The sequence below is a fragment of the Hakea prostrata genome, chromosome 2, assembly GCF_041222555.1.
Source record: "Hakea prostrata isolate BN-2017 chromosome 2, UWA_Hpros_2, whole genome shotgun sequence".
Taxonomy (NCBI): Eukaryota; Viridiplantae; Streptophyta; class Magnoliopsida; order Proteales; family Proteaceae; genus Hakea; species Hakea prostrata.
In genome coordinates this window covers 30,804,162-30,825,396 of record NC_142601.1, presented here as the reverse complement: position 1 = coordinate 30,825,396, position 21,235 = coordinate 30,804,162, and the positions used below count along the sequence as shown (strand labels likewise).

General features: G+C 40.0%; 1 protein-coding gene across 2 annotated transcripts; it reads left to right on the top strand.

Annotated features, from left to right (window-relative positions):
* Nucleotides 1–9,835: 9,835 nt before the first annotated feature.
* On the top strand, nucleotides 9,836–12,638 carry LOC149024214 (protein ABSCISIC ACID-INSENSITIVE 5-like). 2 transcript variants are annotated; one of them, XM_089142907.1, is made up of 5 exons: nucleotides 9,836–10,060; nucleotides 10,608–11,677; nucleotides 12,195–12,266; nucleotides 12,370–12,399; nucleotides 12,507–12,638. In XM_089142907.1, exons 2-5 carry the CDS (start codon nucleotides 10,625–10,627, stop codon nucleotides 12,636–12,638), a joined length of 1,287 nt encoding a protein of 428 aa, XP_088999033.1. In that variant the 5' UTR covers nucleotides 9,836–10,060; nucleotides 10,608–10,624. The 2 variants fall into 2 exon arrangements, with proteins under 2 accessions (XP_088999033.1, XP_088999032.1); XM_089142906.1 differs by lacking the exon at nucleotides 9,836–10,060 and having other exon boundaries at nucleotides 10,509–11,677.
* Nucleotides 12,639–21,235: the final 8,597 nt, after the last annotated feature.

The following is a 21,235-nucleotide window of genomic DNA, read 5'->3' as shown; positions in this document are numbered from 1 at the left end:
TTCCAACATCGAAGTAAGATTCACATATTCTATGTAATTATGGTAACAACTGTCCTTACCTTAAATCGAATTGAAGATAATCCACAGATCAATTAGAATGGTCCCAAGGTTAGTACTTGCACCCTAAACAATCATAGATGCAATATCAAAAGAAGAATCAAGCAAATCGGAGGTCAAACGGATCAAATCAGACAAATACAGCAAAGTTGTAATCAGCTAGTCGACTGGCTGGTTGACTGACTCAATCGATCAAGCAGTCGACCAAGTGAACAGTAACAGGGTTGAAATGAGATTTTTTATTCGAAACCTAGCTTCAGGGACTCGGATCACTTCGAAATTTGAAAGGAATGTTAGGAATAGTAAATGAAGACTATATAGCAAAGATTTAACATCAATCAATGGTCAAATTAAGAATCCCCATTTTGAAACCTAGCTTCGAAATGCTAAACATCATGTTCTTCAATAAAATAAATTGCAAATGCAAGGAAAATTAGGGAATCAATTAAGGGAATGATGAACAATAGATTAGAATCAATTACTAACATGAAATCTTTAGCATACTATAGAAATCAGTTTAGGAGATGATATCATGTTGCTATGAAGAAAATCATGAGAATGCAAGGTATCAATACAGGGAGCATAACATTGATAGAATGAGAGGGGTTTATACAAATGCAAGGAGAGAAACAAAGAAGAGGTGGTTGCAAGGTTGCAGCACCATCTTCATAGTCTCAATAGCAAGAATGAGATGAGATGAGAGTAGATTAGAGAGAGAATGAGGGATTACATACCTTGTAGAAGAAATTTGAGAAGAGAGACAAGGAATATTGTAAGAATACTTCACCACTACCAAGGAGAGGTCTTAGGAGTCTCTTTCCATGTTCTCAGGAGGTCTTAGCATTAGAATAGGGTTCTAACTGCGAAGTCCCCTTAAGTAGGGCATAAAATAATCCAAAAATCATAATTTTCATATTTAATATCCAGCTGGTCGACTGGTCCAGTCGACCATGCAAGAACAACAACTTCAGATAGGGAAATGGAAGGCTAGATCAACTCAAATTCACTTGGGCTTTCTCCTATAACTCAATCAACAAGTCTAGGTCAGAGAATTACCTTTGAATCAAGTCTTGAAGTGCATTAGGTCCGTCAACTAATCTCCCCCTCTTTAAGGTGCAGCTTCTTATCAAACACTGACAATGCATCCAAGTATAGGGCCCCATCATCAATGTCCATGGGTTTGGAATCAAACACCATGTCTTCTACTGAGAGGGCCCACAATTGTCTTCTTCCTCCACTTCAGGTCTTCGGACCTACAAACATCAAGGATTCCAGGCCAAGGTTAGGATTAGGCTAGGGATGGATTTCACAGTAGTAGTTACCTCCTGAGGCACGATCATCCACCTTGCATTAGTGGTAGTTACCCTTTATAACTCGATTTCCTATCCCGGATTCTTTGGGATCACATTCATACCCATAACTGTAGAGTCCCTTCGCCCTCGTGTTAGTTATTGATTCGAATTCTGGACCGATCCCGACCTGGTTTCTTGACATTGGACCCGGTTCAGTATTATTTTATCCTCATCAAACATGATCATGGTGGCTAAAGCCATTGCGTCCAAATCTTCATGCATCTCATGTGTTCATGCATACTTGCATATTATATTTACATGCCATATAGTTGCATTTGACCCTGAAGTGCAACCATCCTATTAACAGCGGTTTTGAAGTTGTGAACTTATATGGAGCAGTGGTACTAATGGGCGCCAACAAACTAAGATGGTCCATGAGGGGACACTAGGTAACCTGTACCAAGATAGTGGGACTTGAGGTGATGGCAATGGGTTGTTGGGGTGTATGTCCAAGATAGCAAGGCTTGAGGATATGCAAGAATGGCTAAGGGAAGCTATACCAAGATAACAGGTGGCTTGAGGGTCTACTTTCGAAGAGTCATGCCAAGACAGTGCGTTGCTTGTGGCCATATTTCCAAACTATAGAATGCACCATGAGTAAAGACCCTGCACTGGATGGGTATGTCCTAATACGCGCCAGTCTGTGCCAATGGTTCTGATGTGTGGATTTGAGGATGATAAGTGTGTGAGCCTGGTGTGGATCTACTATCTCTTAACCATGGTTGTTGTACAGAGTGTGGACCTTACCCTATACTTCTTGTCACATCCACCCAGCTGGTATCCTATCTGGCATACCCAAGATGTGATCCACAACCCGAAGATCCAGATCGAGCGGCCATGCCTCCCACATACACGATAACATAATCATGAACAATATAATCAATGTTTAAAGTAAGCAATAAACAGATCAAATGAATAAGAAAAGATAATCAATTAGAGTGCGGAAATATCAAGTATCAACTTCTCATAAAATAATCTCAAAGAGAAAGAGTGATCAGTAGTCACTCCTTCAACAATTTGCTGAAAAGTGGTTAATTAAACTAAATTACAATCTGTGTCAAGAGTAAATCCATAAGAGTTAGAGATAAAATATCCAAGTGATTACAGTCATCCAGGGAAATGGGGCCTATGCAAAGGTTTCTTCTATCCTAATGATTTCTTCTTCATAAATGTGGATGAAATGAACCCAACGCAGCCGCTCCCTCACCATGGTGGGGCTAACCCTGTTAAGAACCATAATCCTCCTTGGCACAACAATCCTGACTCTCAACATAGCCATCACCCGAAGGGTAGTATGCGGGGTCATAGCTCGGGTTGTAGAATGCGCCATCAGAGTCTTCTATACCTGCAGGATAATCTAACAAATTGTACGAAAGGAATGAGTTCAAAAGAACTCAGCAAGGCAAGTCGTTTCATAATATACAATTCATTCGATACAAGTCACAATATGATGCAATATGATATGAGACAATGATGATCTATGATTCTAACCTTAAATATGCTAGTCTCTAAGGTAGACATGCGTTAAGCCATAGCACCATACTTCTTTGGGTCATCTGTCACTCCCCCTCAATCATATAGATATCTTGGGTCTACCGTGGTAATTGTGTAAAGTCCTCATCAAACCATGGTTGGGGATTCAGTCACCACTCTCTCACATCATCATTGGTATAAGTATTGGCGCATGTCACGGCGAAGCCTAGCCCAATGCAAGTCATCTACTCAGTCATATCATGTTAGATCCGGATACTTTCCCTATGGCACCGACCAACTTGGTTTCGTATCCTTCACAGTAGAGTCAGTGTATCCTATGGCACCAACCAACTCAGACTACGGACTCATCAACCCTATTGGTCATCCACAAATGGTAAACAGGAAGCTCTCACGTCATCTCACTGGTTGGTTACCGATCTTGAACGCCCGTGAGCCTATCCATTTGCAACCCGACCAATAAATGGCCCCTTTCGGTATCAGCCAGTATGGTTTAAGTCTTCTCACGGAGTGGATACCGGTCTTGAGCACCCATCAACCATACTCTACCACGGGTCGTTCGGTCTCAATACCCTTCCGATTCGGGTCTGATACAACATGGATAATCCTAACCATACACCTAGACAATCCTATGCATGTCATCCAATAACCCGGCAAAGTGTCGATGGACACCTTCGGAGAATATCCTATACTACTCCCTTCGATGTCCAAGGACAAAAGTGTCGGAAGGACACTTCCAAATCTCAAGTCATACGTAGTCAATCACAAGCTCAGTCTCATCATATCATACTTAATCAATGATTCATCATATAAACAAAGGCATATCATAATATGATTGATCATATATAAAATCATAAAGTATAATTAAACATGATATTCCGAAAGATATGTAACATACTACTACTGATAAGAATGCATAGAATAGTCGTGTATGATAAAGGAATACACATAGGAATATAACCATTTAGTTCTCAAAGTGTAAGCATGTTTACATAATTAACATACTTGAGTTAACGACCGTCCTTACCTTAATCGAGTCGTAAATAAAATCAATGATCACCAAGAGTGTCACGCCCTCCCAGACGGTACCCTATCTGGCATACCCGAGAGTGTGATCCACAGCCCGAAGATCAGGTATCGAGTGATCAGCCTCCCACATAAACAATAACATAATCATGAACAATCATAATAAAAGTGCGGAAGATAAACCATAGATCCAATAAAGAAAGAATGAATCATAAATGAATCAGAATAATAGATATAATCAGAGTGTCAAACAGATAAGTAAAGTGAGGCAAAAATCCCACTTTACAACCAGCGGAAAAGTAGCTCTAAAAGATAATAAACTAGACAAAATCTAATCCCAGTAGCAAGTACATTGGGTAACTAAATTGTTCTCCACTTTATAGACAACATCCTTATAAGTGTAAATCTCATAAATGGCACAAGGACGCTTCCACTCAATGGTCGGACTAAGCATCGTACAGAGCATAACCACTCGCGGGATCTTCAGAGTAATTGTGGTAACCGCAATCACCTTCCTGGAGATATGCCTCTTCGCCTTGCGCTTCTTCATAGGGACCGTCATAATACTCAGTACCTGCAGGATAGTCTAACAAACATTGTACAATAAAGGAATGAGTTTCAAAGAAACTCAGTAAGGCGATTAAAAATCCATAATAACATAAATGGCGGGATTCCAGAACAATCATAAATGCAATATGATATGAGAAGCAATGAATGAATGAATCTAACTCTATGTATGCTGGTCTCTATTGGCAGACATGCTTTAAGTCATAGCACCGTACTTCTTTAGGAAAGTCCACTCACATCCTCAACCATTTAAGATATCTTGGATTCTCTCACGGATCATTTCACCGGTCTTGAGCAGCCGATTGGTAATGGGTCCTTCATCCCTCGGGAAAAACCTTGGCGGGGGTTAAGTCAACACACTCTCTCACAACCATTTGGTATAAGTGCTTGGCGCATGTCGGGGGTAAAACCTAGCCAAATGCAAGTCTTCTACTTAGTTACATCAAGTCGAGATCCGGATACTTCCATTCCTCGTCCCCGACGATCCTTTCCGGTATCCTTCACACTAGAGTCCTCATAGTCCCTGACTACGGACTCATCAACCCTATTGATCATCCACATATGGTAAACGGGAAGCTCTCACGTCCTCTCACGGGTTGGTTACCGGTCTTAAGCGCTCGTGAGCCCAAGTCTAACCATATGCAACCCTACCAATAAATGGCCCCCACAATGTGATTCCTGTCCTCTCACGGGTTGGTTACCCGTCTTGAGCGCCCATGAATCCCCATTGCTACCACGGGTCGTTCGGTCTCAATACCCCTCCGATTAGGGTCTGACATAACAGGACATCCTAGCCAAACACTACTAGACAATCCTAGATATGTCATCCAACAGTTTGGGAAGGTGTCCCGAGGGCATCTCCGGAAACATCCCATAATATTCCCGTAGTAGTCCAAGGACAGAAGTGTCAAAAGGACACCTCTCCTTTCCAAACCATACTTAAGCATACACATGCATCAATTCATATCATCACATATATGGTAACTTCATATATGGAAAGAAATCAATAATTACAATCACTTGTATAACATTGGTAAGTAAATCATACATGAATCAATTCAATATGAATAAGTAATGCTACTGTAATCAAAGTTATGCAACATTAGTATATCATTGTAAGAATCTAATTTAGGAATCATATCTATGATATTCAAATATAGAAACTAGATTCATGCTATCTATGTAATTAAGGAAATAACCATCCTTACCTTTTATAACTCGCAAAGGAATCCTAAGAAATCAAGTAAGATCTTGGCAAACTTGAGAAGAATGTCCTAAACAAGTATATACAACATATTAGGAAAGATCCCTAACAGAAAAGATACCAAAACATCCAACACAGACCAATTCTGGAGTTGCTGTACTCATTGGTCGAGTGGATTGGTCGACTGGCCCAGTCGACCAATCAGTCGACCAATGCAGACAGTAGCCTAGAAAAACAGAGTTTTAAGATATGAAATCCGAATTTGGTGGTTCAAAAGGGTACTAATCAAGGGGTAAACTACATCAACAGTATTCCAACATATAGGGTACCTCAAAACACCAATCAAATCAAGATATCAAGATCCAAATTCGGAAGCAAAAAGTTACCATAATTAGATCAACCATGGATCTTGATGAATTCGAAATAGAAATCAAAGACAAGAACAATAGGAGGATGGATCATTGCTTCAGGTAATGGTATCATGAAAACATACTTAGATCTTCAAGGAACAAGGCTTAGAAGCATAAATCTAAATTAGGAAATAAAACCTACCATATATGTAACTACCATGCTTCATGAAGAACACATAGTATGGTAGAAGAGAACAACTAGAGATTGATAGATCATGGATCATGGAAAGAAAACACAGTAACTAACTACTAACATGATCAACATAGAAGATCCAAAGAGATTAGAATTCAAATCAGATGTTTAACAAGATTAGATCATGGTTTGATCATGATTCCTTCAAAAGCTTGCAATGATCATGGTTAAGATCATTGTTCTAGCCTCAAATCCTTAGGATGATCATGAGAACATGTTCAGAGATGTTTGCAACAGAGAATGCAGCATCTCTTCTACTGTCTCAACTCAAAAAGGAAAGAAAAACAAAGATGGAGGAGAAGAAGAGAGAGTAGACATACCTTTTGATGCAAAAAGAAGAGTTTCGACGAAGATCCGTCAAGAAAACACCAAGGATGCAAGGGAGATGACTTGCAGAGGTCTTTGGTTAGTTCCAGAGAGTTTGGAGGCAGCAAATACGAAGTGGACTCGAGATTGGACTTAAATAGAGCAAGAACAACCTAATTGCCAAAGACAGCACTCATTGGTCGAGTGGATTGGTCGATCGGCCCGATCGACCAATCGGTCGACCAATGCTTGACAACGAAGACCAAAACAGGGAATTGAAGGCCCAGATCAAATCCAATCCTAAAGGGGTTTTGCACACAAGTCAAGTGACTTACCTAATAGGTAGAAATGCCTTCAAACCAAGATAGAGAGCACTCCAAGTCCATCAACTAATCCGATCTTCATCAAGATTCAGTTTCCATAAATAGAACTTCCTCATCAACTTTCATGGATTCAAAGCCAGACACCAAGTCCTCTACTGGGATGGCCCAAAGCTGACTTCTTACTTTACTTCGGGTCACTGGACCTACAAATAACAAGGTTTCCGGGTCAAGGTTAGGGCTGGGTTTTACAAAGAGTGGTCCCAAAAATCAATGTTGGCACCCTAGACAACATACAAGTAACATCAGAGAAGAAAACAGTCAAATCGGAGGTCAAACGAATCAATTCGGCCAAGTACAGGGGTGTTCTCATATCTTGGTTGACTGGCTTGGTTAACTGTCAGTCAACCAAGACTTGTTAACCAGGGGCAGAAATAAAGGCTTGGTCCGAAACTGACCTTCCGGAGCTTCGATCGACACGGAATTTGGAGGGCATGTTTATAACAGTATGAGGATACTACACACTAAATTTCATGACGATCCAACGGTCCAATTAAAAATTCCCAATTCGAAGTCTTATGTTCTATATGATAAATATCAAGAATCACATTGGAATTGATTGGAATTGTAAAGAATGATGGGAATCAATCAATTGAATGTTAAGAATCAAATTAGAATCCTAAATTCATAGTAATCTAGACCGATCATGCATTTACATATCAGTTTTGAATCAAGACAAGGTTGAGATGGAGGGAATCAAAGTAATGAAGTGCAAGTAATCTTAATGGAATTATAACATAGCAAGAATGGGGGATGATTATGGAATTGAAAGGGGGAAACTCATGGTTAAGTGTTTGCAAGGTTGCAGCACTTCAACCATGATTTTAGGATCATAAATTGATAGAATAAAGAATATATTAGAAGAAGAATAGAATGAATCATACCTTGAGTTGATGATTAATGTGTAATACTAATGATTGGAGTCAAAGATCTTCCCAAAAATCAAGAAAAGCCCAAGAGAGTGTCCAAACTCGAGCTCTAGAGTGCAAATGATTAGCTTAGGCCCTCATTCACGAGTTCCAAAAAGGTAGGGGCAAAATGGGAAGTGATTTTGTAAAAATTCGAATTCCATCATCATTGGTCGATCGTGTCGTTGATCGATCGACCAAAGTAGTCGACCAAGGCATGACAGCAACTTCAGGAGTGGATTTGGAAGGCCAGACAGATCCGAATTGAGTTGGGTTTTCTCCTACAAGTCAATCAACAAGTCTAGTTTTAAGAAATACCTTCGGATTTGATCATGGGGGGGGGGGTCCAATAAGTGCTTCAACTAATTCAATCTTTATCGATGTGCAGATTTTCACTTAACACTGACAATGTGCTCAGGTAAGGGGCATCATTGTCAGTGCCCATAGGCTCTAGATCAAGCATCGAATCTTCAACAAAGAGGGCCCACAAGTCTCTTCTACCACCACTTCGGGTCTTCGGACTTGCAACAGTATAAAATCCGGGCCGGGTCAGGGTTAGGATAAGGCCGAATTTTACACTTACTGGTCGTAGATGATCGTGGTATAGACTGAGAGACCATCCCTAAGGATTGGTTTGTTATTAAAGCATGTTACTTAAGTTAGAGACCTGCATTACTTAGAATGACTGATTGACATATAGGATAACATGTCATACATTCACCTGCATGTTTCCTCCTCACAAGCTCTATGGAACTCACCCCTTAGGCTACGTTTGTTTGCTAGAATAAAAGTGGGGTGGGAAAATTCTTGAAAAAAGTGTAGATTTCTAATTTTTCCCTTAAATCTCAAAATTGTAGATTGTTTAGTTGCTTGGGGTGGGAAAGTGAGAGACAAGATTTTCTGAATCAAGGAAACTTGTCTGGTGATGTGGCAGCCCAACTTTACCACCCCAAGTCATTTTAAAACTCTACAATTTGGTGGGATTTTATGAAAAATTTTGAAAAAGTAAAAAGTGAGACCCATTACTATTACTTTTCCACAAAACTATTTCCTTTCATTTTATTTCCTTCTTCCTCATCCTACTATACATGGGCTCACATTTTTTTCCCACCCCGACCTTTGCAAACAAACGCAGCCTTAACGGGAAATTTCTGTTGTTAGACTATACGACTTGAGTTTGTGCCAACGAGTAAGTTCGGAACAGTGGATGAGTCTTAGTGCTACAAACTCAGAAGAACTTTTTGCACCTTTCCATGGTGCTATATGTTGTTGTTACATGTGCTTTTATGGCCCCCACATTTCGTAGAGTTGGAAGCTAAAGCAGAATTTTTTTGGTATAGCTAAATCTCATAGGAGTCTCTTATGAACTTAGTCTTGATGACACAGTTAGCAAACATGCCCAATAGGAACATTGTGACAGAAGGGGTTGAACATGTCTACGGTCCAGATTCTACGAAGTAGGACGAAGCGTAGTACTGCACTAAACACGACAAACGGATAACTACAGCTCTCGGAAAACCCGACAGCGATAAAAACGTCAAAAAACAAAGAATGCCGCAAAGTGCACGTGCAGTTAAAATTCTACCACACTCGATGCAGACTGTGAAGGACACGCGTTGCTTAGAAAGAACGGCTGGATGCGTTCATGCTTAACACGTGTCTTCAACGTGTCGACTCAGCCGTCGCCGTCGATTTTAACCGGATTTGAAATACGACATCAAATCTAGTTCAATTGACTTACTCCTCCCCCACTTTTTGTGGGGCCCACTCTACTGTGGAAGATAAAGATATCATGGTAACGGGACAACATAAAAGCAGCAGTACCGGTAGCTGAGAATTACTGACCATCTCTGCTCAGAGTAGTAACTTCAAGAATAAGGTCGATCAAGAATTGAAATGATCGTTCGACTGAATTTGTTATAACCCAAGCCTGATCATCTCAGAAGCTTCAGAAGCTTTTTAATGGCGGTTGTCTAGCTTCGCTGGAAAGGATTAATGTAATGTACTAAATATGAGAATTTAGAACAGTAGTTACAATATAGCTAGTACTACTAGGATCTTATTTCTCCTCAGAGGTTCGAAAATTATCAGGTGATGGTTGAAGATTTGTACATCTAGTACGCCTTTATTGATCTTGCCGAGCAGAATTGGTAACGTTCGCATAAGGTACCTTCCAGCCTTCCGGTTTATATCGGTTTTGCTTTTTCCAAAATATGATTCGTTACCTGTTTGTTCACAGGCATTCATGTCTGCTTTCTAAGGCTTAATATGGTATCTGTCATGGTCTGATACATAATTTCTATTTTTGGTAAAATTTTGAAGATAAGATCTCTGGAAAATCCATCCATCTTTGGATTTATTAAAAGAAATATATATACAAAAATAAAGAACACTCCGATGGTGCGATTCACCCTCGGAAGCTTTTCTTTATTCTGCCTTGCATGCTCTCCAGAACACTTTGATCTCAGGTAGCGAGTTCTGCCTTTGCCAGATTAAACCAAACCATTAGAATCTTCAACCACTTGCTTGATACCTTGTTTCCAAATATGGAATGTTACAATCAGTAAAAAAATGGTTTCTTATTAATATTTTTTCAAGAAGTTTGGAAGAATTATCTAGGTGTAAAGGTGAAGATGTCTAACCATTCTTCCAAATCTCATTTATGTGCTGTTCTAAACCATTCTAACATCCATGTATGGTGATTGCCGAGAAGTCCAAAGTTGCAGAAATATGGTGATTCCGGAGTCAGAAACAGTGGCCCATGGAGAGGCAGAGGAGCATTTGAAGACACAGCCACTATTGGGAAGACAATCGTCGATCTATTCTCTTACTCTCGATGAATTTCAGAACACTCTTTGTGAGAATGGGAAGAATTTTGGGTCGATGAACATGGATGAGTTTCTGAATAACATATGGACTGCAGAAGAGAATCAAGCCATCCATTCTAGTAATGACCCTTCTCAATCCAACCAAGTTCAACAATGGCAGGATCGAGAAAAGGGTTTAGTCAAGCAACGCAGTTTGCCTCGCCAAGGCTCTCTGAAGCTTCCAGCACCACTTTGTAGGAAAACTGTTGAGGAAGTTTGGGCTGAAATTCGAAGAGAACAAGAAGAGGAAGAGCAACAAGAACAACCCGACAATAAAAAAGGAAGCCATGCTAGTACCGGCACCACCCATCGCCAACCCACCTTTGGAGAGATGACACTTGAAGATTTCTTGGTGAAGGCAGGGGTTGTAAGGGAGGCGTGCCCATCTACTACTCTTGCTCAGCACCCTACACAGAATATATCAGGAACTGCAACAGCAGCACAACAGTACGGTCTGTATCAGAATTCTGCTAACCCAATCATGGAACCGAGCAATTTCAGGATAGGACAGGTTATGGGGCTTGGATTTTCCGACCACCACGGTGGCGCCGGAACTTCCATGCCTGCTGGTGGTGTTCCTTCCAATTTCCAAGCATTTCCTCAGGGTAGTGGGGCTGTTGGTGAGACATCAAATTATGTGAAGAGAAATGGTGGTTATGGCGGCGGCGCGTTCGGCGCGATGCCGGTCCGGGCAATATCCCCGGCAAGTCCGGGGTCATCCGATGGTATGTGTGGTGGACAAGTGGAGAATCAGGGAGCACTGGGTGGTCGATATGGATCAACAACCACAGAGATGGGAGGGATGAGGGGTAGGAAGAGGGTGATTGATGGGCCGGTGGAGAAGGTGGTGGAGAGGAGACAACGTCGGATGATCAAGAACAGAGAGTCCGCCGCCAGATCTCGTGCAAGAAAACAGGTATAATTTTCCTTCCTGTTGGGTTGTCTAGTCCTTACACAGAACTTTTCCATTTTAAATGTTGGGTAAGTTTAATGTTCTTACTGGTTCTAGTAGAGACCATTTTTCACCAGTCGCTTCGAGTCTAAACGCGTCTTAAGTCTGAGTCTGAATTGTTTCTTTCGACGATACCCATCCTTCGGTGAGCCATGGGTTAGGATTTGGGACTCGCTCAAATGACAAGTTGTGGGCCTTCAGCTGGTTGGAGGTCCCGTTTTGCTGTTTCGGGTACCCCGGGTATAGAGCATTTTGGTCCTTCCTTGAAGAAGAGTTTTCACTAGCATCTATATATATTTTTAGTCTCTCCACAGGTGAGGAGGGTGGGAAATGATTACGGCTCTATTATCTTGGTCTTCTTCATAGTGAAGTCATATCTGCTTGATCATGAAGTAGTCTCGGGAGGCGCCATATAAATCTTGTCTTGTGGTTATCTTATGCAGCTTTGTTAACATTTATTAGTTATGTTCTATTTGTGCAGGCATACACAGTAGAGCTTGAAGCAGAGCTAAACCAACTCAAGGAGGAGAATGCACGGCTCAAGCGAGTTGTGGTAAGGAAAATAGAAACAAATAGCAATATTGTCCCTAAAACCACCAAACGGAAGTGAGAGAGTGAGTTATACTAATTCTATATTGCATTTCTATCTGAAACAGGCAGAAGCTGAGAAGAAGAGAAGGCAAGAGGTAAGCTATGAAATGTGACTTCAATGGTGTATTTGGAATTTTTTTTTTCGAGCTACTGCTGCAGACTGAAACTATACTTGGTATTTTTTTTCCCCCACAACGCTAAGATGCAGGATGAGATGAAGGACAAGCTTCCAACGAAGGCACAGAAAGCAGCAGAGAAGCTGAGGTTGATGAGGAGGAGCTTGAGCTATCCTAATGGACTATGGAGAGAGCACGCGCAGCTGCTAGGAATGTAGAATGAGACTATATACGTATGATACTTTACTGTGATTGATAAAATACTAGCACCATCCAAGATAATGAAGTCAGACAAGAATTTCCAAATGCAGCCACTGCTTTTATCTCATTATCATGCCAGGATCTTCAAGAACAGTAGCTGTTGCTGCCTCGCAATTCAGTACATTTGGGAATTCTATTCTAGTCTTCTTTTCTTTTTCGGTTAGCTATTTCGCTAGTCATAATTCTGTACTGTAAACAGTAAATATATGAGAGGCTGTCGAGCCTGGAAAGAGAGGATAATAAAGAAGTGCCATCAGTTCTCACATGATCGGTCAATCGGGAAGATTTTGATTAAGTACGTTGTTAGTGTTATTATATTCTTTCTATTGGTTGTATATGTAGCATGGGAGATTGGCATGATATTTCAGATTAATTATTCTACTCTCTAGAATCTTTACCTAGATTACAGTGGAATAATAGAAAGGATTTATGTACTCGTTTTTCTACGCAACCCAATTCTGTCACGAGTAAATCTTCAATCTCGGGGATAAAGAATGCAATTCACAACTCTTAAGTATCATTGTCGATGGATGGTCGAGAGTATGAAATCAAGCATGATCGTCGAGAGTATGAAATCAAGCATGACAAACTAAGGAAGAAGAATACCTGCATTTTTCTTCCTTTCGTTTCTTACATTTTTCAGGAGAGAGAGAGAGTCCTACATGTTTCGTATTTCACTTGTGATGGGACGGCGGTTACCAAAATATCTTCATATTTTATAATCACCTAATTAAAGTACTTTCATAATTGTCATTAGGCATAATTAAAACTGTTATTCCCAGATTGACACTGAGAGGGGGTGAATCAGTGTCTTCAAAAATTCATCACAATGTGGTGGGTCTACCAGACCAGTGTACCACCACTCTGCAATCAAGGCACTCCAATATGTGCAACAAAGAAAAATAAACAAAAACGCAATGCACCAGAGTTTACGTGGTTCGGCCAAATTGCCTACATCCACGGAATAATACCCTACCTAGGGTTTCGTATATTATTCAATACACTCTTAGATATTTTGACTGCTACAATAGTCCAGGAACACCAATCCCTGCTATAGTCTAAAATGCAATTTAGACAAGGGCACCAACCCCAACCCCCTAGACAAGCTCCAACTTGCTAGGTCACAATGTAAACCAATAATTCAAATTCCCCAAATTACATTCATGAGCTAGATTCTTCATAACTAAACATAACCTAGAAAATAATAGACAATCACTTGTGAATACGGGTTACCTCAACTTGTGTAAGATGCATGGTAACAATACTTGTATCTCTTTTTCTCCAACTCCTTTTTTTTTTTTTTTTCTCTTTTCAATCTTTTTCAGTTTTCTCTCTTTAAAAAAGCCATACATCCATGTTCCTTTTTTTTCTTCTCTTTTCAATCTTTTTTTTTCTCTCTTTAAAAAAGCCATACATCCATGTTCCCTTCTTTTCTTCTGCTGCTTCTTTTTTCTTCTCTTTCACTTTCTTTCTTGTTCAGCAAAACAAAAGACTTCTTATTCCCAAGCTTCAAATCTCCATAGCCAACCAACGTCTTCTGGTTCGACCTCCACGCTATTCCCAAGCTCCTCAAAACGTCATCTTCTTCTGCTGGAGTTTGCCCTCCTTTTATAGATTAATTTAACTCAGAGTTTGAATCAAACTCAGAGTTCCTATCTGACTTAAACAAGGAGTGTTTTAACGCACAAATCGGACTAACTTCGAGATCTCCAATGAACAATCCCACCGTTGGATTTGAATATCAAGAAGTCGTGAAGCTCTCCTCCAAAAATCGGCTCAATCGGACACTGGATGACCATCCGATGAAGAGGTTGATCAAAACTAGACTCAGAGTTTGAATCAAACTCAGAGTTCCTATCTGACTTAAACAAGGAGTGTTTTGACGTACCAATCGGACTAATTTAGAGATCTCCAATGAACAATCCCACCGTTGGATTTGAAGATCAAGAAATTGTGAAGCTCTCCTCCAAAAATCGGCTCAATCGGACACTGGATGACCATCCGATGAAGAGGTTGATCAAAACTGGACAGAGACCCTCAAAAACGGGATTCTTGAGTTTTCTTTATTTGAATTGGATTCTTTCTCTCGGAACCTTTTTGTGTGTTGCTGTACCATATCAAAACCCACTTAAGTTGCCAACAATGATAACACCTTCATTGGATTCTTTCTATCGGAACCTTTTTGTGTGTTGCTGTACCATATCAAAACCCACTTAAGTTGCCAACAATGACAACACCTTCATTTTAGGCCAATGGAACAACAATCTCCCCCTTTGGAATTGTTGGCAACTCAACCTCCTTTTCTCTTTTCTCTCCCCCTTTGACAACAAGTACAAAGGGTGCTTTGTGCTCCCCCTACCATAGAGCTCCCCCTACATGGACTCTTCCATAGGAGTGTTCACCGCACCTTCCTATCCTATGAAGAGATGATGTTCTATGTATTTTCTCACTTACTCCCCCTTGGAGCCACAACCCCAAGCTTTACTCTTAATCTCTCAAAACTATGTTTGGACAGTGGTTTTGTGAAGATATCAGCCACTTGATTTTCTATGGGAACAAACTCCAAGCTCACTTCACCTTTTATCACTTTTTCTTTCAAAAAGTGATATCTTATATCAATATGCTTGGTCCTAGAATGTTGCACTGGATTCTTGGAGATATTGATAGCACTCATGTTATCACACTTGATAGCTATAGCTTTATCACATTTGATGCCAAAATCAGAAATTTGTCTCTTCATCCAAATCACTTGAGTACAGCTGGTTGCAGCTGCTATATATTCAGCTTCTGCTAGACAAAGATATAGAATCTTGCTTCTTACTATGCCAAGCAACCAAACTTCTCCCCAAGTAGAATGCACCTCCACTAGTGCTCTTTCTGTCATCAATGCTTCCAGCCCAATCTGCATCTGAGAAGGCTACAAGTGTGAAGTCTTTAGACTTAGGATACCATAACCCATATTCCATAGACCCTTTTAAGTACCTGAAAATCCTTTTTACTGCTTGTTGATGAGTCTCCTTTGGGTTTGCTTGAAACCTTGACACAAGACACACTTGCTTGTAAAATGTCCGGTCTTGATCTTTGTTAGATATAAGAGACTCCCAATCATAGATCTATAGTGAGTTTGATCAACTGAGGGGGACTCATCACTTGAGCTCAACTTGCATCCAACCACCATAGGAGTTCCCACTGGATTGCAATCTTCCATCATGAATTTCTTTAACATTTCCTTAACATACTTTATTTGAGATATGAATATGCCACTTGCCATTTGATTTACTTGTAAACCCAAGAAGTAGGATAACTCTCCAAGCATGGACATTTCAAATTCTGTACTCATCTTCCTTGCAAAACCTTGACAGACTTCATCACAGTGACCTCCAAAGATGATGTCATCCACATACACAACAACTACCAATTTACTACAATCTTCAGCCATGACATAGAGGTTGCTGTCCACGGTTCCTTTCCTTAAACCTAATTGTAGCAAGTAAGTGTCCAGTCGTGAATACCAAGCTCTTGGAGCTTGTTTCAAACCGTATAATGCTTTCTTGAGTTTGCATACCATATTTGGATCATCACCTATTTCAAATCCATCCGGCTGCTCAATGTAGACTTGTTCTTCTAAATCACCATTTAGAAAGGCTGATTTAACATCCATTTGATAAACTTTAAACTCCTTAAAGGCTGCCAAAGCTAGGAACATTCTAATGGATTCCAGCCTTGCCACTGGAGCAAAAGTTTCATCAAAATCTATCCCTTCTACTTGAGTATATCCCTTACACACCAATCTGGCCTTGTTTCTGACAACTTGCCCTTCTTCATTCATTTTATTTCTAAATACCCACTTGGTGCCAATAACATTCTTATCAGTTGGTCTAGGAACTAGTTCCCAAGTATTGTTCTTTTCAATTTGGTCAAGCTCGTCATTCATTGCTTTCACCCAATTTTCATCTTTACAAGCTTCATGGACTGACTTGGGCTCTTCTTGAGATATCAGTGAGAAAGTAGTCTTCTTTTTCTTTAGCTTTCTTGTTTGTATCCCTTCATCTAATGTGCCAATGATTTGATCAGGAGGATGCACTTTGTTCCATTTGTTATCCTTGGGTCTTCCATCTCTTTCTGGTTCAACATCAGACTCATGTTCATCGGACTCTACTCCATGTGGAGTCTCATTTTCAAACTCTTCATTATCTTCAACATTGTCCAAGGTCGAGTCCTCAGTTGTAACAAATTTGGGCTGAGGTAGATTTTCATCTATCTTTACATCTGAGCTTTCTACAACTTTTCGAAGTCTTTTGTTGAAGCACCTGTATGCCTTGCTCTTAGAAGAATACCCCAAAAAGATACCTTCATCAGCCTTGTCATCAAACTTTCCCAAATTTTCTTCCTTTCTCTTGATGAAACATTTGGACCCAAAAACTCTAAAATGCTTCACAGGTTGGCTTCTGCTTTGTACCACATTTCATATGGAGTTTTTGATTTATTTGGTCCCACCATGCACTTGTTTAAGATGTAGACTGAACTGTAGACTCCTTCTCTCCAAAACATTTTTGATATATTACTTTCAGAGAGCATTGTTCTTGCCATCTCTTGAACAGTTCGATTCTTTCTTTCCACTACTCCATTTTGTTGTGGAGTCCTAGCAGCTGAATGTTGGATTTTTATGCCATGCTCACTACAAAATTCTGAAAATTTTCTCCATGTATATTCCTTACTTTGATCTGATCTTAGGCATTTTATAGTCTTCCCTGTTTCATTTTCAACTAGCTTCTTGAAAGCTATAAAGTTGTCCAATGCCTGTGTCTTCTCTTTTAGAAAGAATACCCAAGTCATTCTTGTGCATTCATCAATGAAAAGCATGAAGTACCTTTCTCCTCCAAAAGCTTCTGTTCTCATAGGACCACATAAGTCAGTGTGAATTAAATCAAGGGAGCTGCATATGTGATACTCCTTGGGCTTGTAAGTGGCTCTAGTTTGCTTTCCTTTTTGACATGGACCACATACATGATTTGAAGGCCTTTTAATCTTTGGAAGATCTCTCACAACTTCCCTTTTACTGAGCTTGGCAAGATTCTTGAAATTTATATGCCCCAATCTCCTATGCCATAACAAGCTTTCATCCTCTTGACTCACCATGCACCTGTTTGATAAGACATAAATTTCCGGTTGTTCTGGTTCCTAAAGCCACTGCTTTGCCATTTTTTGGCTTCTTGATTTCACAACCTTCTTTAGTGAAAAGAACTTCATATCCACCATCACAGATTTGGCTCACACTAAGAAGATTGTGTTTGAGCCCACTCACATATAGAACATTATTGGATTTTAACTTTCCTTCATCTAGCTTAACTAAACCTCTACCTTCAATCTTGGCCCCATCATTGTTGCCAAATCTCACTGAACCACCTTTCACTACATCAAGGCTTGAGAACCTATTCTTGTCACCTGTCATATGTGTGGAACACCCACTATCAAGAATCCAAGGTGACTTGCTACTATGAGCCTTGAAAGCTGTTTGAACTACCAAGGAATTTATCATTTTTCCTTTTTGTCCTTTCTCAACCCAAACTGCTTTATCTGATATATCAATAGGTTCCCTTGATTTTCTTTGAATTGTTTGTGCATGTCTTTGAGCTAGCTTTTGGGAAAGGTTTATCTCCTTCTGTGAAGGAAGAGCAGTCCAACAGTACCTTGCAATATGTCCCAACTTGAAACACCTGAAGCATTCTATTTTAACCTTATCCAATGGAGCAAATCTGTTTATGTTGTTGAATGCCACAACCTTGTTTTGTCTTCTACAGTTTGCCACTTTATGTCCAAAGTTATTGCATCCATAACAATACCCATTAAAGCCTTGACCATTAAATTTTTTATGATAAGCTCCAGTATTGCCTTCTTTACTCATCTTTGGCTTGGTCTTCCCAATATATGGATTCTTTTGGTGCTCCTCATCAAGACTCATTGGATTTGTTGTATTTCTATTTCCATTGGTCTTATTTACATTTGAACATTCCCCCTTTGAGTATCCAAGACCAGTTTTAATATGAGGTGACCTCTGAACACTCAAGATCTCATCTAGTACCTTATCTCTTTCCCAAGTAGAAGTAAAGTGAGTAGTCCCTGTCACTTGATTTTCAACTGTCTTGTCCTTAAAGTTCAATGTAACTGGAGTGGATGATGTGGTAGCTTCTATATAACTCCTCTTTTGTTCTCCTTCAAGTTCTGATCTTAACATTCCAACTTCTTTCTCAAGTTCTTCACACTCTTCATACTTGAGAGAGAGGTAAGATGATGAGTCATTTATAACATGTTCCAATTCACTAATTGTGACAGTCAACTCCTTGATTGTTGTCTCAGAATTTTCAAGTTGATTCTTCATTTCTCTATTTTTCTTCCTTTCCTTTTTGAGATCAAGCAAGGCAGAGTACAACTCACCAACATAATCAATTTCACCTTCAGTGTCTTCATTATCATCATCAGAGGAGTAGCATTCGTTCTTAGTTGAGTCATTGTCTTCATCTGATTCTTCTTCAGAGGAGTAGCATTCGTTCTTAGTCAAAAGACTTCTCCTTTTGAAATGGTTCCCAAAGTCTTTGGAGCTGCCTTCACTTGTGGCCATTCTTACAAACTTTATGATCAAATCCCGAAGTGGTTACACTTCTCTTCACGGGAACTTGGCTCTGATACCAATTGTTATTCCCAGATTGACATTGAGAGGGGGGTGAATCAGTGTCTTCAAAAATTCATCACAATGTGGCTGGGTCTACCAGACAATGTACCACCACTCTGCAATCAAGGCACTCCAATATGTGCAACAAAGAAAAATAAACAAAAACGCAATGCACCAGAGTTTACGTGGTTCGGCCAAATTGCCTACATCCACGGAATAATACCCTACCTAGGGTTTCGTATATTATTCAATACACTCTTAGATATTTTGATCTACACAGCTACACAGTCGAACACCAATCCTACCTCGCTATAGTCTAAAATGCAATTTAGACAAGGGCACCAACCCCAACCCCCTAGACAAGCTCCAACTTGCTAGGTCACAATGTAAACCAATAATTCAAGTTCCCCAAATTACATTCATGAGCTAGATTCTTCATCACTAAACATAACCTAGAAAATAATAGACAATCACTTGCGAATACGGGTTACCTCAACTTGTGTAAGATGCATGGTAACAATACTTGTTTCTCTTTTTCTCCAACTCCTTTTTTTTTTCTCTTTTCAATCTTTTTCAGTTTTCTCTCTTTAAAAAAGCCATACAACCATGTTCCCTTCTTTTCTTCTGCCGCTTCTTTTTTCTTCTCTTTCACTTTTTTTCTTGTTCAGCAAAACAAAAGACTTCTTATTCCCAAGCTTCAGATCTCCATAGCCAACCAACGTCTTCTGGTTCGACCTCCACGCTATTCCCAAGCTCCTCAAAACGTCCTCTTCTTCTGCTGGAGTTTGCTCTCCTTTTATAGATTAATTTAACTCAGAGTTTGAATCAAACTCAGAGTTCCTATCTGACTTAAACAAGGAGTGTTTTAACGTACAAATCGGACTAACTTCGAGATCTCCAATGAACAATCCCACCGTTGGATTTGAATATCAAGAAGTCGTGAAGCTCTCCTCCAAAAATCGGCTCAATCGGACACTGGATGACCATCCGATGAAGAGGTTGATCAAAACTGGACAGAGACCCTCAAAAACGGGATTCTTGAGTTTTCTTTATTTGAATTGGATTCTTTCTCTCGGAACCTTTTTGTGTGTTGCTGTACCATATCAAAACCCACTTAAGTTGCCAACAATGACAACACCTTCATTGGATTCTTTCTATCGGAACCTTTTTGTGTGTTGCTGTACCATATCAAAACCCACTTAAGTTGCCAACAATGACAACACCTTCATTTTAGGCCAATGAGAAAAAAAAAAAAAACACACCCAACCCCCCCCACCAAAAGGAAAAAAAAAATCTTTTTTCCCACCAACCCCCCCCACACACAAATTTTTTCTAAATTTTCATGTTTCGATCTCTTTATTATGTATTCCAGATACATAGACTAGTTGTATTCCAGACACCAACATCCACAGGTAATACTGATAAATGGGTTGTGCGACCGGTGATTTAGTTGCACTCGTGAGCCGCAAACTATAGACCTTCGCAGAAAGCCAGAATGGAAACAATCACTCAAAGAAATACATTAAATAAGCATCAGTATTGTTGTGGATAAATTATGCAAAACTCAGTTCGCGTTGTGTCGACTGGCGCTTGTGAAATCTAGCCTAAACCCTAACCCGAAAATCCACTTGTTTGTAGGTTCGAAAACCCGAAGTGAAGGAAGAAGGCAATTGTGGGCCATCTCAATGGAAAACATGGTGTATGATCCAAAACCCATGGAAATTGATGATGGTGTCCCATACTCGGAAACCTTGTCATGTTTGGAGAAGCTACATCTTGATGAAGAAGAGCTTGGTTGTTGGACTTGAAGCTTAGTTGGACATGGTTTGAAGGCATCCCTCCATGCTAGGTGAGTCACTTGTTGAGTTGGGAGAAGCCCCATTG